General features: G+C 39.6%; 1 protein-coding gene across 8 annotated transcripts in view; it reads left to right on the forward strand.

Moving 5' to 3' along the window:
• The window catches only part of LOC117251217 (FERM and PDZ domain-containing protein 4), a 47285-nt gene that overhangs the window by 18783 nt on the left and 10568 nt on the right, over nt 1-17934 (forward strand). For 4 of the 8 annotated variants that reach the window (XM_078174529.1, XM_078174533.1, XM_078174530.1 and 1 more), the window contains 4 exons: nt 7645-7805; nt 11581-11701; nt 14429-14474; nt 16528-16632. In XM_078174529.1, coding sequence (XP_078030655.1) covers nt 7645-7805; nt 11581-11701; nt 14429-14474; nt 16528-16632 — 433 coding nt within the window. Of the gene's footprint in view, nt 1-6073; nt 6432-7644; nt 7806-11580; nt 11702-14428; nt 14475-16527; nt 16633-17934 lie in introns of those variants that run through there. The other 4 variants (XM_033617293.2, XM_033617294.2, XM_033617295.2 and 1 more) reach the window with 2 other exon arrangements.

Raw genomic sequence — 17934 nt, forward strand, 5'->3', positions numbered from 1 at the left:
CTGTGTCTGTATATGAAGGCCTCACTATGCCACTGAAGTAATAATGCACTTGAATATTTAATTATAAACAGATATTTAACTCATTTTGAAAATGCCTGTTGCATTTAAATAATACAATTAAAAAGCAATATGTAAAAACGGTTACTAAATGCAACAATTAATAATCTGTTTGATATGCTGGCCTCTCGCTTCAACTGGCATAACAACCGATGCTGAAACCAATGTTTAAAATAACAATTTGGCTGATATCAGTGTTTTGTTGTTGGTGTTATTTTGTTATCATTGTTATTTATTCCCCCTTTTGTGCCAGGGAAACAAAGAAAAAATAACTGTTTTAGTCCTTCATTATCATCATCTTTGAATGAACACAAATTCAACCATACTGATTTTTGATACAGGCATTAATAAAAACCTTTTTTCACATGAAAAACATTTTTTAAGCAGCTCCTTCAAAAGCCTTTTTACTTTAAATATCATAATTCCCTCTTTACTCTCTAGGCTTATTTCACATTGCTGTGAAAACATCTACAAATTCCTCATTCAAACAACTGTATGTTACATGATTACATATGATATCATGACAACGTTATACTTTTGCCCATTTTATCGATGGGAGCTTGAATGCATCATAATGTAATAATGTAGTAATATATAATGTCCATCAGCTGTTAGTTGTGGCCACCGGCTGCTAACAGCTAACATTAACTAGCTCTCCTCCTGCAGCTGTCAACACAGGTTTGTTCTTTATAATGTAGCATTATCAGGGGAAAAATAAGGGATTATTGCCTCCTTTCATCCTGAAGGTATCCCAGGGAAGATCTCCGTTTGTCGCAACACGTTCTCTGTTGTCCTCAGGAGTTTTGAGCCCTGCTTTTTAGCCTGTGCAAAATTGATGTGACGGCCGAGAAAAAAACATCGGCCACTGTTATGTTATTTGCCAATAGGCTGGTAACTGTCAAAAAAAGTGATTATCAGCCGATACTGATGTGTGGCCGATAAATCGTGCATCCCTAGCCGCCATGTTGCCAGGCTGGGTGTGAAAATACTGATGCAGGTGTGTCATGACTATTTGCCCACACTCCATTATAATGTGGAAATCCTCTGGGTCCCTATAATATGATACTGACATGATGTGAGGAAAAATATCCATTAGTAAAGTCAAAAGCAGTAATTTTGGAATATTACGATACAATACGATATGATACGATACGATGTGATGCAGTCGATACGATACGTTGGGAAATTCATCTTGGACTCAGGAGCTGCACAAGTATTCCTGCCTTACAATAATAGTCCCGAAGAAATGCAGCATACACCATAACAACATGAAAACACATACTACACATAACAGTATTGCACATCAGCCATTCATGTCATTCATGTTATATACAGGCCTGTTAGTTAATTAAGTTGTGCTTAGGCCTAGTTTTCATTTGTTTATTTATCTATTTATGTATTGAGTCTGTACATGTTAATAGTGCTTCCCCACCCTCGTGTTTTTAGGCAGCCCTGTTTAATGACACAACAAATCATCTGCCGCTTTCATGTCACAGGAATAATGACACATCGCAGGGCTAATTGTTATTTTTACCCATGGGAATTTCTAAATAAGCCGCCGAGGGAAACTTATCATATTCGAACTTATTTGACACAAACCAGTTTTCTTATTTTTAGGATGATTGAGTGAGTGTTTTCTCCCTGGATGACCTCAGGGACAGCCAACTCAGCTCATTATTTTCAATTAGCTCCACCTTTTTAGTCGTGCTACTGCCTGCCCATACTGCAGTACCACACAACCGTGAAACCAGAGGCTTCTGTGTTCGTTTGATGAATTAATCAATTCATTTTTAAATGGATGCTGAAATGGATGAAAATTGTTTTTAAACAGCTTTGAAATTTTGATTTACCTTATATTTCCATGTCCATGCTTTCAGGATACTGCTCTGCAATGACTGTGTGTGTGAGTGGTGGAGGAAGAATTTAGATCCTAGTACTAATATCAGTCTGCATTGAAAATGTTCCTTGAGAAAAAGTATAATGTATGTATTAGGAAAATGTATTTCTAACTATTAAAACGAAAATTACTCAATACAGAAAAATGGCTGGTATGACTGTTATACTATATTATATTATATCATTATTACTCATGCATTAATGTAAAAGCAGGATTTTACTGGTGTAGTCGGCTGAGGTTGAGCTCATTAAGACTTTGACTATTCTAATTATGGATTCATCTGCAAATTATTTTCTATACTAATTGAGTGATTGTTTAATTTGTAAATAGTGAGCATAGGATAGTTTGTTTTCTATATAAATATCTTAATTATTTAAGTAACTAGTAACTAAAGCTGTCAGAAAAAATGCAGCATAGTTAAAGGTACAATATTTTCCTCTGAAATGTAATGGAGTAGAAGTAGAGAAATGGCATAAAAAGAAAAGAGTCAAGCAAAGTGCAGTACTTGAGAAAATGTACTTAGTTGTATTCCAGCACTGGTGTATGTGTTGGAGGTGAGAATGAGATGTGTGAGTTATTGTGGCAAATTTCCGACATTTGATTCAGTGGTTAAAACACTTGAAAGAATCTAGTGATAAGGTTAATGTGTTTTACCTTTAGCTTTTTGGTAGCCACTTTTAAAAGCCTCCTTTACAGATGTCTACAACAGACAAAAGCACAAAGACTGTTTTATGTTTTTGTAGAATTGCTGGATGACTAAGTGTGCCGAGTGTCAGCGTTTTATTATGTAAGACTAAAATTTGTTTGTTCATTTGTTTGTTTTTCAATCTTATCTCTTTTAATTACAATATATAAAAGCTTTTGAAGAATAGTGAGTCCAAAAACACTGTATATCAACACTATAAATTCAAACATAACTGCAAAAAAAACTCAAACACTGCATCTCATTTCAACATTTGTATTCAGGACAGAGAGAAGATGCTGTTTTATCTTGTAATTACACCTCATTGCAGATGTGTTACCAAACTCACCGATGAAAGACTTGGGGCTGTTTAATTTTTAATTGAAACAAAGAGGATAGTATCTTAATTGCAAATACATGTATTGTGACCTCTGTATAATACTCAAGCAGCACTTATTATGTTAGCTCGTATGCACTATCGTTTAAATTGAATCAGTAGCACATTACTTTTGAGGCATTTGTTTAATTACCATTAAATTAAGATTGGCTGCGCCTGCCACCATCCATGTGCCAGCGGGTCAGATTTTGCACAATATCTGCTGGATTCTTTTAGAACACAAAGACACATTTTGTATTGTTAAAACAGATGCGCTTTTTCATTGAGATGTTTGTGTTACTTTTTAAAAGTAGGGTATTCAGAACATAAATATAGCAGCAAACAACTATTTGCTATGTAGCCTAAAGATAAAGTGTTATAAAGGCGTCCTGAGCAAGAATTAAGTCACACTCACTTCACTTCACTATAATGTGAACATCTCTTTATGTTGTTGTGGTCGAGGGTCTGGCCACTAAGCCTATGCCCAAGGCAGTGTCGTATGGTGTTGGCGAGGATCGTGAACGACAATGAGTGTCATGCGATAATCCATCGTTTCGTCTCGTATAGAGTGTCATAGTTAAAGACCACTGACACCACGTCTGTGACACCTCACGACACCCTGACAGTCTGGCATGTTTGATTTTCTTTTTGTCGGTCACGATTTCTCCTGTCACAACCATCACTTGGACCAGTAGAAACACAGAGCGATCTGCTGCCGTGGAAAAACGATGACAACAGCACCCCAGCCTTTTAGATATTTCCTTTAGGGATGCTACCACACAGAGAAAAAAAGGGAAAAATGATGGCGTGAAAGAGGCACTTAAGCAACCCACCAAGTTGCGGCACGCTTTTATGACTCCACAATCGCCATATCTGACATAGTGACTGTCGGAACAGACAAAGAATCAGAAAAGCATCTATTTCTATATGGATAATACCTACCTTAATACCTAACCTGTTACCAGGGTGTATGGTATATGACAGTGTTGCTGTGTGGCACCACCACCCCTCCCGACCGGCGACTTCGCTACATTCACACAAACTCTCTTAAGCCCCTTTCACACCGCACAGAAACCTGCTAACATTTGGCTTTTAATGTAATAGGAATTCACACTTCATCGGCTTCAGCTCCATTCAGTATTGATGGAAACACAACACCTGGATGAACGAATTAATCTAAGCTCCTTTACCAGCGAGATGCAATGATGAGCCACCGCGCAATACGGTCCGTCTCTACCCAAGCAGCACTTATATATCACTCCAAATTAGCCTGAGACTAACCACATGCTGCTTTCTATCATTTATTAACCTGTTTTCCAGCCTGTCCGTGACGTCGAACGTGGCACACCAAAAAATAAAACAGCACATACAGAAAGGCATACTCGTCTGCTGTAGAGCTATGTGCACAGCTCTGGTCTATTAGCAATGGGAAAGGAGTCCATTGCCTGTTTTTGGTGGGTATTCCCGTGTTTACCTGACCCAGGCACACGTGTTAATTTGGTGGTAAAGGGGTATTAGCCACACCCTCTTAACTCACCCCTTTCACCAAACTATTGGCTTAATTACCTTTTTAACTCATTGTAGAAGAAACACTTCATTCAGACTTTACAAAACAAAATAAAACTCACTACTTGGTCTACTTAGTTGTTAAATTTGTTAGTCCCTTGTTCCAGCAATAACCAGCTCTATTTTGGTCGAAATTAAACCTTAATTTACTGAGTTAGATATGAAAATGCAGGGCATCGGTGGATTAGTGGTAGAGCAGGCGCCCCATGTACAAGGCTGTTGCCGCAGCGGCCCGGGTTCGACTCCAGTCTGTGGCCCTTTGCTGCATGTCATCACCTCTCTCTCTCTCTCTCTCTCTCCCCTTCACGCCTAACTGTCCTATCTATAAAGGCAAAAATGCCCAAAAAATATCAAAAAAAGAAAAAAAAAAAGATATGAAAATGCTCTGTTTTTTCCCTTTGGTCTCTCTCTACTGTCACTGGCTGGCTGTTTACAGTCCTGTAACGTCATCGCCACCACTAGCAGTAGTTTCTCAGCTCAGCTGCCTGTTCCACCAGACTGACCTCTGGTGGTGAATGTTGTGCACTACATACAATACATCCTGAATATAGCCTCTCAGTATGAGAGGTTGAAGTGAATGATGATGACAGTATTGAAAATACCCTGGTATACTCATGGTAAAACATTGCAACAGCTCTAAGGAAAATTTGTATCTTCAGCTGATGGAAGATGGAAAATGATGTTATTGTTCTACCTTCTATAGATTACTGTACCTCCTATTATGTCAGCCTATCAAACATCAGACTCTTGCTCAGCTTGAATAGACAGTGGCTTAGGTTTTTACTGTTTGACATAAGCCGTAGAATAAGATTTAGGTGGTTAATTTTAAGGCTCAGGAAAGTCTGTTCCCCGCTGAGTGCTGTAGACCTCTTAACCCCACTCCAAACAATAAAGTCCCCATTTTACTAGAACTGGCTAGTAAAGTCAATGATTACAGACAGGCTGTAATATGTATCTTACTTTGTCTCATATTCTTTTGGATATAGGGTCACTTAAGGGCTGAGCTTTTGATTTATACATGAAACATGTCTTTTATTTTAAGTCTTAGTTCTCTGTGAAGGTGAAGCATCAAAGACGTCGGGTTCAGTTCTAGTTCAGGACTGGTATTGTCACAGAGAAAATAAAGGTTGAAAAAACTGGTGTAAGCGTTCTTCCCACTTCCTGTTGTTCTTCGTTATCTGTTAAGCAGCTGCATTTGACATCCTAATGCCAGATCACATGCTCAAGTTTTTTTTTCTGGTTCGTGACTCCGGGAGAGAATTGTTGAATCCCCTTTGAAAATCTCAGTTGACAATCACTCGGCTCTGAACATCTTGTAGAACATGTTTTTTTGTAGTATTGGGATTGCGATTGACAGATCTCTCTGTGTCTTTTTGCCATGAAAGATTAATTGTCAGTATTTAGTGGTGAATAGTACACGTGTCAAGAATAACTGTGAATTACACACTGTCTGCCCACGGCTTTAATTAACCAACATTGTTGGCACCATACGGAGCTGCTGCTGCTGCTTTAGCAGCCAGAGAAAGTGAAGGAACACTGTAAGAACTCAGCTCACAGAATATGTAAAAGCTACATACAGTTTGTGCGTCGTCTTTTGAGCTCGGGAAGGAATAATAACTGTGTTCCAAGGACGAAGAAAAATGCACTGATCGGGGTATCTGAAGAAAATCAAGAATGGTACAAACTGTACAGTTGGTTTGCAGCCAGCTATTGATGGCAGGACTCTCACAGTCATCCAGATAGCAAATCTCAAATTCAGGGAGTCGGGAGGTTTCAACAGCACGACCCTCCACATCATATACCTGTGGTGTGCCAAGCCAAGATTCATCACCTATTCTATAACAGCTAACAGTGTGAGTACTACAAAAACCTGTAACTGCTCCTTGGTAAATCACACAGTTGATATCTGCAATGTGAGAATACAAACATTGGAGCTTCATTACCATCACCTACGTGTTCTATTTTTGCAGCATTGCACTAGATCTTTATTTCAAGACAATATCTTGCATTTTGTTTTAGAAGATTTACTCTTGAACATGATTATTTTATTAGTTATATTAAACCAGCATGCATGTTTTGAAATTAGACCTGCAACTATCAATTATTTTCATTATAAATTCATTGTGCCATCATTTTCTTGGTTAAACGATGAATTATTTGGTCTTTCAAATGTCAGAAAACTGTCAGAAATATCTATCAAAAGTGCCCAGAGCATAGGGTGACATCTTCAAATGTCTTAATTTGTTCAACCAACAGTCCAAAGCCAGTTTATTTGGAGTATGAAAATATTCTGAATTTGATACAGGTCATGTTAACAGCATTCTGAATTAGGCCTTTTTCCAAATTAAGTGTTCTCCGATTAAGACGTGGGATATGTCGCTGTTATTTGGGTTTTAGGAGCATTCTTTGGACATGTACACAGCACATTTGGAATATGTGTCACACAGCTGTTGGTTTTGATGCAGTTTGCATTGTACAAAGACCAGCTCTCCATCAGTTTGCAAGGCTGTTAGGTAGAGGTGCATGTCTGAAAGAAAATCCCACATCTGATCAGAAGGAGAAGCACACCTACTTTTAAACATTATGAAAGACTTGGATACTAACGAGTTATTCATATGCAAATATCACAACACCAATCTTTTCAAGAAGGTGGGTTAGGAAATGAAAGATGGAGGAATTTGACAACATCCTGGCACAAGCGACTGCCATTCCACTTTTCCATATTTTGAAATGATAAACGACATGTTAGGGCACGTTAATCACAGTATGCATAGCTGCATGTAAACAGGAATATTAGCAGAATATTCAATTACATTATTCATTTGAACAGCTTCATAGGAATGTTGAGTTTTGGGGGGGGGGGGGGTTTGGAATAAATGCAAAAAACGGAATATTCTGTGCAATACAGCAAATATTGGCAATGCCATTTTCAAATTCTTTTGATGTAAAATATTTTGAAGGTGAAAAATGTTCTGTTTTCCCTGATACACAAAACTGCATACAAAAGACAGTGCTTTACAGTATAACAGACTAAAACAGGAAATATCCTTTTTATTCCTACCACAGCCACGTCTCCCAGAGCAGCTCCCTGGAGGAGGTTCGTTTGGACGGGGACAAGTTTGTGCCACCAGCGCCCCGGAAGGTGGAGATGAGACGAGACCCAGTGCTTGGCTTTGGATTTGTGGCAGGCAGTGAGAAACCTGTGGTGGTCCGCTCAGTCACACCAGGTAAGGAGCCCCAGCTGTACAGCGAGCTCTGATACAACAGTGACTCATCCGATCCATGGCCATTATCAACACATTCCCCCGAAGCAGATGAAATCCTCCTTAAAAGTAGCCAGGAAGGAGAGAGGACGAGCCAGTCAGCCTGTAGTTTACGTTGATGATTCATTGATTTTAACAGTGCTCAATGAGTAAGCATTCATTAGAGCCTCGAGCCACAAGACAGGAAAGCAAGAAAATCAAGACTAATGGCACGGCTGAGGACAGTTTGTACCACTTAAAGATCCCCTCCACTAAAAAATGTGTTTTTTCTTATGTTTATGTCTCCTAAATTGTCTGACCTTGACTAAACTGACTTGTATCTATGCAAAGTTTGTTACCAGAGAGGTGTTTCACATTTCTCTACTAAGGGGGGCGATGTCTGCGCTCTTCCCTAAAATCGCCAGCAAGCCACATTAGGTACATTTCAAATTTGACAGCCTATGGGAATATACTAATAATATGGGAAATACACATTGACAGGGGAGCAGATTTCAACACAACACCAGTGAAGAAACCTTAAACCTCCGGTGCAGAGCGGACTTCTCAGTACAGAGAGCATTAGCATTAGCATAGTGAAAGCTTTGAAAGCAAACATGGTAGAGTGTGCAGTTTTTGGATGCAAACCAAACCTTAAAACTTCAATCCACTGTCTACTAAATACCCCACTGTAGCAGATATTATCGTATGTTTCACAGCACCTAATGCTGTGTCAGCCATTGCCAGTTAGCCTACAAGCTAACAAGCTAACAAAAAACAAAATTATATGTGCTGTTCGCCGATTTCAGTGCACGACAGACACCACGAGAAGCACAGGATCGGACCAAGTTAAAGACTGTGGTCAAGCTAGCCGTCACTTGCATCTCCACATCAAACCATATAATTATTATTACTTTTTTTTAACGTGCAATAATTGGTGCAATTATTCATCTGTGCAATATTCCTAACACCTCTTGAATGTATATAATTATTCAACATAAAAAGCACATAGATGTAAGTAAACTTCTCATGTTAAGTCTTATTCCTGCCTTTATTCTATTGATGTATATATTGTAGTAACCATTATAGCACAATACTTTTTTTAGATTTTTGAATGTAACACTAGTTTATACAGTGTAAGGTAGCACAATGCACACACTTACATGCTCAGCACAGTGAAGATATCTTATTCCTACTGTCTCAGTGCTAGTGTTAACATTGTAGCGTGATGCACATTTTTATTTCTATTTTATTGAATTTTATTATTCTGTATTTACATCCTTCTATTTCATACTCTTCATACTCTTATTCTTACTTTTTATAATTATTCTTTACATAGGAGTGACTGTTACGAATCACAATTTCCCCTCTGGGATCAATAAAGTATTTCTGATTCTGATTCTTGTAAATGCATTGAGATGGCCCTGATTTCTTATCAATCAGAAAAAAAGAAATCCTTCTGAATTGTGAGGGAAATAACTTTTTTAGTTGCGAGAAAAAAATCTGACAATAACTGATAAAACTCAGTCAAAAAACTTGCCTATTAAGTCCCACATTTGTACCTTGAAACAGTTACATTTCTTAAAACTTGAGGTGTTGTTAACATTGCATGTATCTAAGACTTAACTTAAGTCAAAGAACATCAGCAAAAGTTCTAATATTTCTTAGCTGTTAGCCATTATATGCTACTTACATGCATCTAGTTATGTGTAATTAAATTACAAAATAAATGTGAGTGTCATAAGTTACAGTTACTGAGGGAAAAATATGCAATTAAATTCCAGTTACTAATCAAAATGGTGGTGATTACAAAGGGGTTGTACCCAAATATATTCCTTTAGTAAAGATTTAATATGTAAAATATAACGTTCATTGTGTTGCTTTGCATCTTTTCACCGTGCAGGAATGTCTATTTTTGGCATAGCCTATTTCCAGATATTTTCAGCTTTATTTCCCAGTTTAAAACATTTGTTAGTAAAGTAATCAGTAAGTGATCAGATGTAATAAGTTAGACTATTCTGATGAAGTAATTAAAATAGTTACATTACTTCTTACATTTTCAACAGGGTAGCTAGTAATCTGTACCCTATTACAATTTAAAAGTAACCATACCAGCACTGTATCCTCATCACCACTCTAAGATAGCTGATCCAGGAGGAAACACTGCAAACATTTAGGCTGAATCTCACCGATGTTTCCTTTAAAGGCACCGTATGTAAGAATGTGGCCAAAACGGTTACTGCACTCAAATTCAAAATACTGCCGGGAGTCATGTCCACCCCCCCTCCCCTACAGATTCGAGGTTGCTGGACAGCGGCACGCTGGAGACTGATTTGTTTGCCCACGGGCGGCTGCCGTGGCAGGGCCGCGTCGCCGTGTCCTTAGTCTCGCTCACCAGACCTTTCTCAAGAAAAGAAAGGTCTGGCTGGGCTGACTCTCATTTTAAGATTGGAGAAAAAACGCCCCGGCTGCTTGTATTTCTTTCAACCAACCACAATCGTTCTGGGCGGTGCCACAGCAACGGTGCGCTTGCAAAAATATTGCCGGGGGGAGACAGGTTTTGGTATAACACGCCCACAAAAATATCGCCTACAGGACGCGAACCATGGCAGAAAAATGGCCACATCCCCGCAAGATCAAACACTGCAAAAGTTAGCAAAGGACGTGTTGAAATCTGCAACCGGAGGTGGTAGGACGGGACTTCAGCTGGTGGCTCGTTCCGCCCAATGAGAGGCTGATCTATGCAGCGAACTTCCGCCCACTCAGACTACCGCATCCTTGATCTTCGGTTTTCCAGCGGACTGTTCGAGCAAGTCCGGCTTCTCTGCTGCTAACGCTGCTGGCGGCATACAGCGGAGGAGGAGCCAGCTGCTAATGCTATGTACCGGGACACTGCTAATGCTGCTTGCCGTGCTACTAACGTTTGTTTCTCAAAAAAATCAGTCAGGTCGATAACCCACCTGCACATGGGCTACAGTGTATGATCGAAAATGAATAACAGTTGAAAGTATTCGAAATGTCCATCCTCGTCTACAGTAGCTATGATGCTAGTTAGCCAAGTTTGGCTAAAGCTTACCTGTCGAGGAGAAGAGTAGCCACTTCGACATCCGATTTCAAATTCTTCTCTGCTTTCAACCGTCTCCACCGTTCAAAGGCATCTCCTATAGAGACCCTCACTTTGCCTCGAGTTTTGTCTTGGCGTTTTTGGGAATCATAACGAGGTCGTTTGGGTTTAGTCGCACCATCAGCCATTGTAGCTCAGTTGTAACTGTAACTGATGCTGAGACTCTACTGACTGCGTGACTGGTAGACAGCGGTGGGTGGCGCAACAGGCCAAAACACAAATTCAAAACATAAACATGATTTGCGGAGTGTAAATTTTTTTTATTAAATGCGAATATTATTGTTGTCGGTGAGATCAGTATGTTATATGAACATTATTCCTTAGTCTCTGTGACATATTAGGATGATTTTATGACTATTTGCTATAGATTTCTTACATATAGCTCCTTTAACGCTAACACTAGCCATCTTGATGTGCGCTGCTCTTTAACTGGTCAGCCTAGAGCTAGTGGTGCTGTGCCAGAGAAACCAGAGGCCAGGTCCAGATTTTCTCAGTGAGGGAGAAAGAGTAGATCTGGCTCCTTTTTAATTGTATTTATTTATTTATTTACTTTTTGTGTGGGAAAACCATGTTAAACAAAATCTTAACCATAGCAGAGTATTTTTCATACTTTAACTCTTGTTTGGTGTGTGCTGGCAGGGGGTCCATCAGAAGGCAAGCTGATCCCAGGAGACGAGATCATCATGATAAATGATGAGCCAGTCAGTTCGGCACCCAGGGAGAGGGTTATTGACCTTGTCAGGTATGACAACACACTCAGGTGAGATGCCATTTGCCTGCTGTTGAACCTGTTGTTGATAAATGTACAGTGCTTATAAAAGTATTCACTCTCTTTGGAAGTTTTCGTGTGTTATTGACTCACAACATTCAAAGCAGAGTTTGATGGGGTTTCTTTTACACTGATCAACAGAAAAAAGATGTCACAGTTACAGCATCTTTAGCTTCTGTAAAGTGAAGTGTTTCCCAGTGAGATGGAATATTTAATTGGTGCACAGTTAAAAGAGAGATTTAAATCGAATCCTTCACATTTGACTTGACAGCTAAACGTGGGCGGGCTTAGTTTAGTGCAATATGGAGCTGCAGTTGACTGCTGTAGCTCTGAATCAGGAGGATGATGAGGGAGAGATGAATGAATGAGTTAATTAGATTAATGAATGAATGAATTAGACCTCAGATACATTGATTTGGAAATGAAAAGAAAGTGGGTGTGTTATAACAGTGAGGCCCTGATGGCATTAGCTGACAGGATTACTGTATCCATCAGGAAGAGAGACGAAGCACATTGTATGCTCCATGTAAAGTTAGTTGCTAAAGTAGTTTAGTGTGAAATGCCTTGCACATAGTCTGTAGTTGACACAGATACCATTTTCTTCAAGTAATTAAATTCTAGCCAGTAGGCTTGTAACCACGGCATTTTGGGGAAACAATGACACACTGATGTACCATGTTGTTACTAGCTAGCTAACTTAATCTTAGCTCTTTGTGGATAAAAGTTGCAGATTGAATGACAGTTGGATGTCATATTATTGGTTGAAACTGGATGGTATTAGCTTACATAAGCATGTGCCATATTTTGTTTTACAGAAAGAAAATAGACATTAAAATAAGAAAAAAAAAGATGTAAAAAAACAATTTTTTTAGGTGCATATTGTTTAATTGACCTTTCGCTAAGCTCCATCCCTATGTGATGGATCGTCAAGCTGCTGGAGTAAGCATGAAGCCCACACTGTAACTAACTGCACTCCCTGAGAAAATATTATGTTTTTGAGAGAAGCAGACAGAGGGGTCTACAGTCTGTGTTTGATATATCCAGGATGTCAAACTGACTCAGCAGCAACAACAGGTTAAACAGACAAAGAAAGTTAGAAGCTAAAGCCGAACTATAGGCTACAGATCACAGTGTAAAAGTGAACCACCACATCACTGCTGATTGCCCCACAAGATAATGAATATAAAGGGAAACTTTGCTGGTATTGAACCAGCTGTGTGGCATCACAGTGTGTGCAGATGAACGGTGGACAGCAGGGATTTCCAGGGGAAGTCAAACAACGTTCATCTGCACACACTGCGTTGACACACAGCTGGTTGAATATCAGCAAAGTTTCCCTGCTTCCCTTCACTGGTTCCTGTACAGCAGGGTTGGTCTTTTTTCCACTGTTATAACCATTAAAGAGCAAAAGCAGCATGTGTATACATTCAGTAGGCTATATCTTCAGGAGCTAGCTAGCTAACCCTACACTTTTCAGGGTTTGATTTTGGTTTTGGAACAGGGAAGAAACGTATATCTTTTCCAACCTCTCCAGGTAATGAGCATCATTAATACACGGCGTGCCCCAGGCACAACATTTAGCTCCAAATCCACAAAACCAGCCTGAAAATGGAGGAAAACTGAAACGATTGCATTAGAGTCAATGGAGCACAGCTGTGTTGTTGTCGGACCCTAGTCTGAGTTAGTCTGCGTCCAGGGGCGGGAATTAGGTCAATAAGGGTCAATTGGTGCACAAAATGTCCGGGGAGGTGACCTAAAAGACTAAAAAGACCTTTTTTTTTAATTTCATCTTGACTTTAATGTCAAAGTGAGAATATATAAATAATCAATGGTGCAGCCAATTGGCTTTTGAAGTGACATTATTAATTAAATCTATGCAGTCATAGGGTTTCAATCAAATGTATTGTAAATATATACAGAATTGTGAAGTGCACCATGATGACAAAGGGCCAATCTAAGCAACTCAATCAGCAGGTGATTGAAAAGCACAAATCAGGAGATGCATTTTAGTGTCAAAAAGACACATTAAATCACCTGTGATTCAGTGCTGTAAAACAATAATACATGAAACTTCCACGGGAGGTTAATACTTTACTTCATTTTAACAAACAATTTAAATAACTTAACTCCCTCCCTCAGCTTACTATTTATGGACATATTGTAGACATTTTTGCAAAAAAAAAAATTCTCAACTTTTTTTTCCAGTATTTTTATTTTGAAATGCTGTAAAAACAAATATTTCATCTGGACAGATAAAATATATTATTGTGGCCACCTGCTCCATTCGCCACAATTTAGCTGTATGCTGGTGTTGATGTTTTTTCATGCATCTCATTAAATTAATATCACTGACACAGCTGAGTGGCTGGCTGTGAGCGTTTGGTCCTCATACGACCTGTGCGGCAGTCTGTAAACAGTACATTAGCACGGGGGGAAAAGTGCCCCTGTGGCCACTCCTTCACTGCTCCTGTGGCCTTGAATGGGCTCGGTCTCTGCAGTAAAAGTCTGCACTGTGGAGGCAAGACAGGGCTGCCAGGAGCATCACCGGGACACAATGTTCCTCGTGCTACTGTCCGCCTAAAAATAACGATAACTGGAAGAAAACTGAAATATTTCCAGATCTCCCTTAACCACGTTTCATTGGTTATTTTGGTTTTTTTTCCAATCTTTTATCAAAATTTTTTTTTTTTTTTGTGTGTGCATGTGTGTGTCTTACAGGAGCTGCAAGGAGTCCATATTGTTGAGCGTTGTTCAGCCGTACCCAGTAAGTCTCTCCGTCCTCTATGAATGAAACAGAGTACATTCCATTAGGCTGTTTGTGTGTTTGGAGCTGATTATTTTGTTGACTCCATGAAAGCAAGTCATTAATCATGCCATATGTTTGTGCTGGCACTGTATCAGTAATGCCTGAGCTGAGTGTTACAGCCCCGCTAACTCAAAGGGAGACCAATCACTGCAGTCTTTCCAAGTCTTCTCATGTTGTAGCGTCAGATCCTCTCAAGACCTCAGACGAACCTGCCACATCAACATTTACTAGAGTCACGGAGTGCCAGATGGTTGTGAACACACAGTGCCAGGAGCATATATTCGGCCTTTGTTTACAGTTCAAGTAATAAGTCAGTGGAAATGTGAATTATGCTTGAATTCATTCCAGAAATAGATCAACATCATGAGTGCGAGTGCACAGAAACCTACCTACTCCAAAATATATAATGCCATCTGATAATTCTCTATACACCCTTGACAGTAATTATGGTGTTTGAAAGATGTACTGTTGAAATAAATTAATTCATTGTGCATTTCAATTAATCATTTTGTTAGTTTACTAGGCGCTACTCTGCAGTGTCAATGGCCCTCATTTATCAATCCATCTTACAAAGCAATGTACGTTAAAACGCAGAAATCATCTGTGTTAGGGTTTGCGTGTGATTCATGAAACGTTCTTATCTTGCCAATTAAAGCGTAGGAATGATCAGATGTTGATAAATGTGGCAGCTGAAAACAGACGCCATTTACATATATGCCCCCAGTATAATCTGGGTTTACAACATAGAGACACATAATACAGCCAAAAGGAGAAACTAGAAATGGAAATACTGACATCCAAGATCCAATTTAACCAAGAGGTTTTATTTGGCAGCTTGAAATGTGGCTAAAACAGTATAAAAGGCACGCACATCCCAATGTCCACCGGAGTGGGTGCAGGACCAAAGAAATGTCTGGCTAAGTAAAAAACAAATAAGTCCGCACACCAAGTAGCTAGTTGGGCTACTTGGTGTGCGGATTTATTTGTTTTTACTTAGCCTGAAAAGTGGCGTCAAAGGAAGTCAGAAAAACACAGTATAGACAGAAATCACTGCTGCGGTCAACAGCGTCGCAGTAGAAAATCACCCTCGAGGTTGGAATGTTTAATATAAACATCCATAATATCTACTAACCTAAAGCCTACATATAGTAATAGTGTAGTGTATATATTATATAATATTGATATTGTTATAATGAGCATATAAAAGCTTGTAATTGACCCAGACAGAGGAGCACGTGGCCTCACATGATCAGGTGTGCTTCCATTTTTGGGCATAAGATGTGGCTGAGGAGACATGCGTCTGAGCTGGACACTGATAAAAATGTAATCACCTAGGAGACTACTATTAAAATAATTACGCTGTTGCAGGGTTTATTTATTTCTTTTCATGCTATTTTTAAAAAAAGAAAAGTTTCAGATAGAGCCAGGCACTGGTGGTGTCCATCCTTCGGTCAGCCTGGAGTCAGTCCGACAGAGCCAGGCAACTGGCAACTTGTGATAGAGGGCGCACTTCCATATGGCGATTAGACATTTTTAAGTTATTGAATATGTGGCCGCAAATAATTAAATGTTAGAATACGGTCTAATAACAATTCTCCACCTCAGCCAGATTCACTTCACTACGCTGAAGTTCACACTGACTCAAACTTTTGTACATGATCTGAGACCGGACATGAGATTTGATCGTAGCCACAGCTCACATCCACATTGATAAATGCTGAGCTTTGCGTGGAAATGACCGCACACCCACGTTTGTGTCGTATGTTCGTATCACAAATGAGAGCCATTAACACAGAGGCAGGTGAGGGTGTCCTCTCACAGAGCCTCCCTTATTGTATCAGCACTGAGCAGCGAAATGGGAGGTTGTCATGTTTCAAGAAGGGAACATGCCTTTGAATTGTGTGGAGCTGAGAAAATACATGACTCATCTCTAAAGGAACTGATTGTCCTTTAAATCTCTGTGTTTTTTCTTCTTCTTCTTCTTCTTCTTCTTCTTCTTTCCCTCTAAAAGTCACCCAAATCGGCATTCATCAGCGCAGCCAAAAAGGCCAAGTTAAAGACTAATCCTGTTAAAGTTCGCTTCGCTGAAGAGGTCATCATCAATGGCCAGGTCCCCGTAAGTCACACTAGACACTGATTCATTCTGTGCACATCAAGGGTCTGAACACGGGACGACAGCGACCGACTTGAACTCTAAAAGCAGGCGTAGAGCAGAGGGAAAATATCAGAAATCACTGATGGCAAAATGGAGACATGCGTGAGCAAGAACTAGACCTCCTCTTTTTTTCTTTTCATCTCTGGAATGAAATAAAGAGGATGGGGATATGACTGACAGAGGAAGGGGAGTCACTCTTACTGAGAGCTTCCCTGATTTGTTTTCTAAAGAGCAACCATAAAGTAAGGAGACTATTAGGCAGCCATATCCTCTTAGCGAAAAGGACAGCATCATACATAAAACCAGAGAGCAATTACTAAAGAAGATGCATCAGTGTGTTACTTTGTATTACCTTCACTACCATTTTAATGTCATGGAAATCAAATCAAATGTGAAAACATACATGTCTGGCATTTTGGTAAATATGCTAATTTGCTTTCCATGAGAAAATCTCATACTCTCATACTTGCCTCATATCTGAGAGGACTGTCAACTAACCAATTTCCATGGGAGAGGGGAACTCGATTTATGCTAACCAATCACTAGAGACTAACATCTGCGCATCAATCTAATGTCTCTTTGAAGGGCAGGTCCACCATTCTGTTTTTCAAATGAAAACTCTCACATGGCCATTATCAAAAAGCGATGACACAGGTGACAGCGCTGACAGGAGTACTAGGGCACAGCCATTAAGCAGTGTAGCCTACTGCTGTGGACACTGTGTTAGTTGGTTCCACAAGTAACACGATAACACCACCTAATTAACTGATCAAAGGCAGCAGTAACCAGTAACTTGTGTGTTCTGCGCTGTAAAATTACTGTTTCTGTGAAAGGAGTCTGTTGGCTGTGGATGGGGGGAACTGAAACCATTACATGGCCCTCTTCAAAGCCACCAGACTCCATTGACAGAAACAGTAATTTTACCTCACAGCACATGGGAGTTGCTGGTCTATCGCCGACCTGATTGCTTAGTTTGTTTGTGTTGTTGTGTGACTTTCAGAGCCGAACAAACATAGTGTCCACAGCATTACAAGGGTTTAAGTAGCAAAAAAAAAAAAAAAATAGAAAGAAATCTGTCAGGACAAGCTTTCGGATTTCGGGTTTGAATACTTCAGGAACACAATTGGACAGCAAAAGAATGATATAAAACCTCAAATAAATAAATGGAGCAGCCCCTTATGTCCACACTGACACAGTATGCCAGTGTGGCCAACATACTGGTTTTGTTAGGTTTAAAGAATGGAGCAAAATGAGTAAAGTAAA

Source organism: Epinephelus lanceolatus, chromosome 14 (assembly GCF_041903045.1).
Source record: "Epinephelus lanceolatus isolate andai-2023 chromosome 14, ASM4190304v1, whole genome shotgun sequence".
NCBI lineage: Eukaryota > Metazoa > Chordata > Actinopteri > Perciformes > Serranidae > Epinephelus > Epinephelus lanceolatus.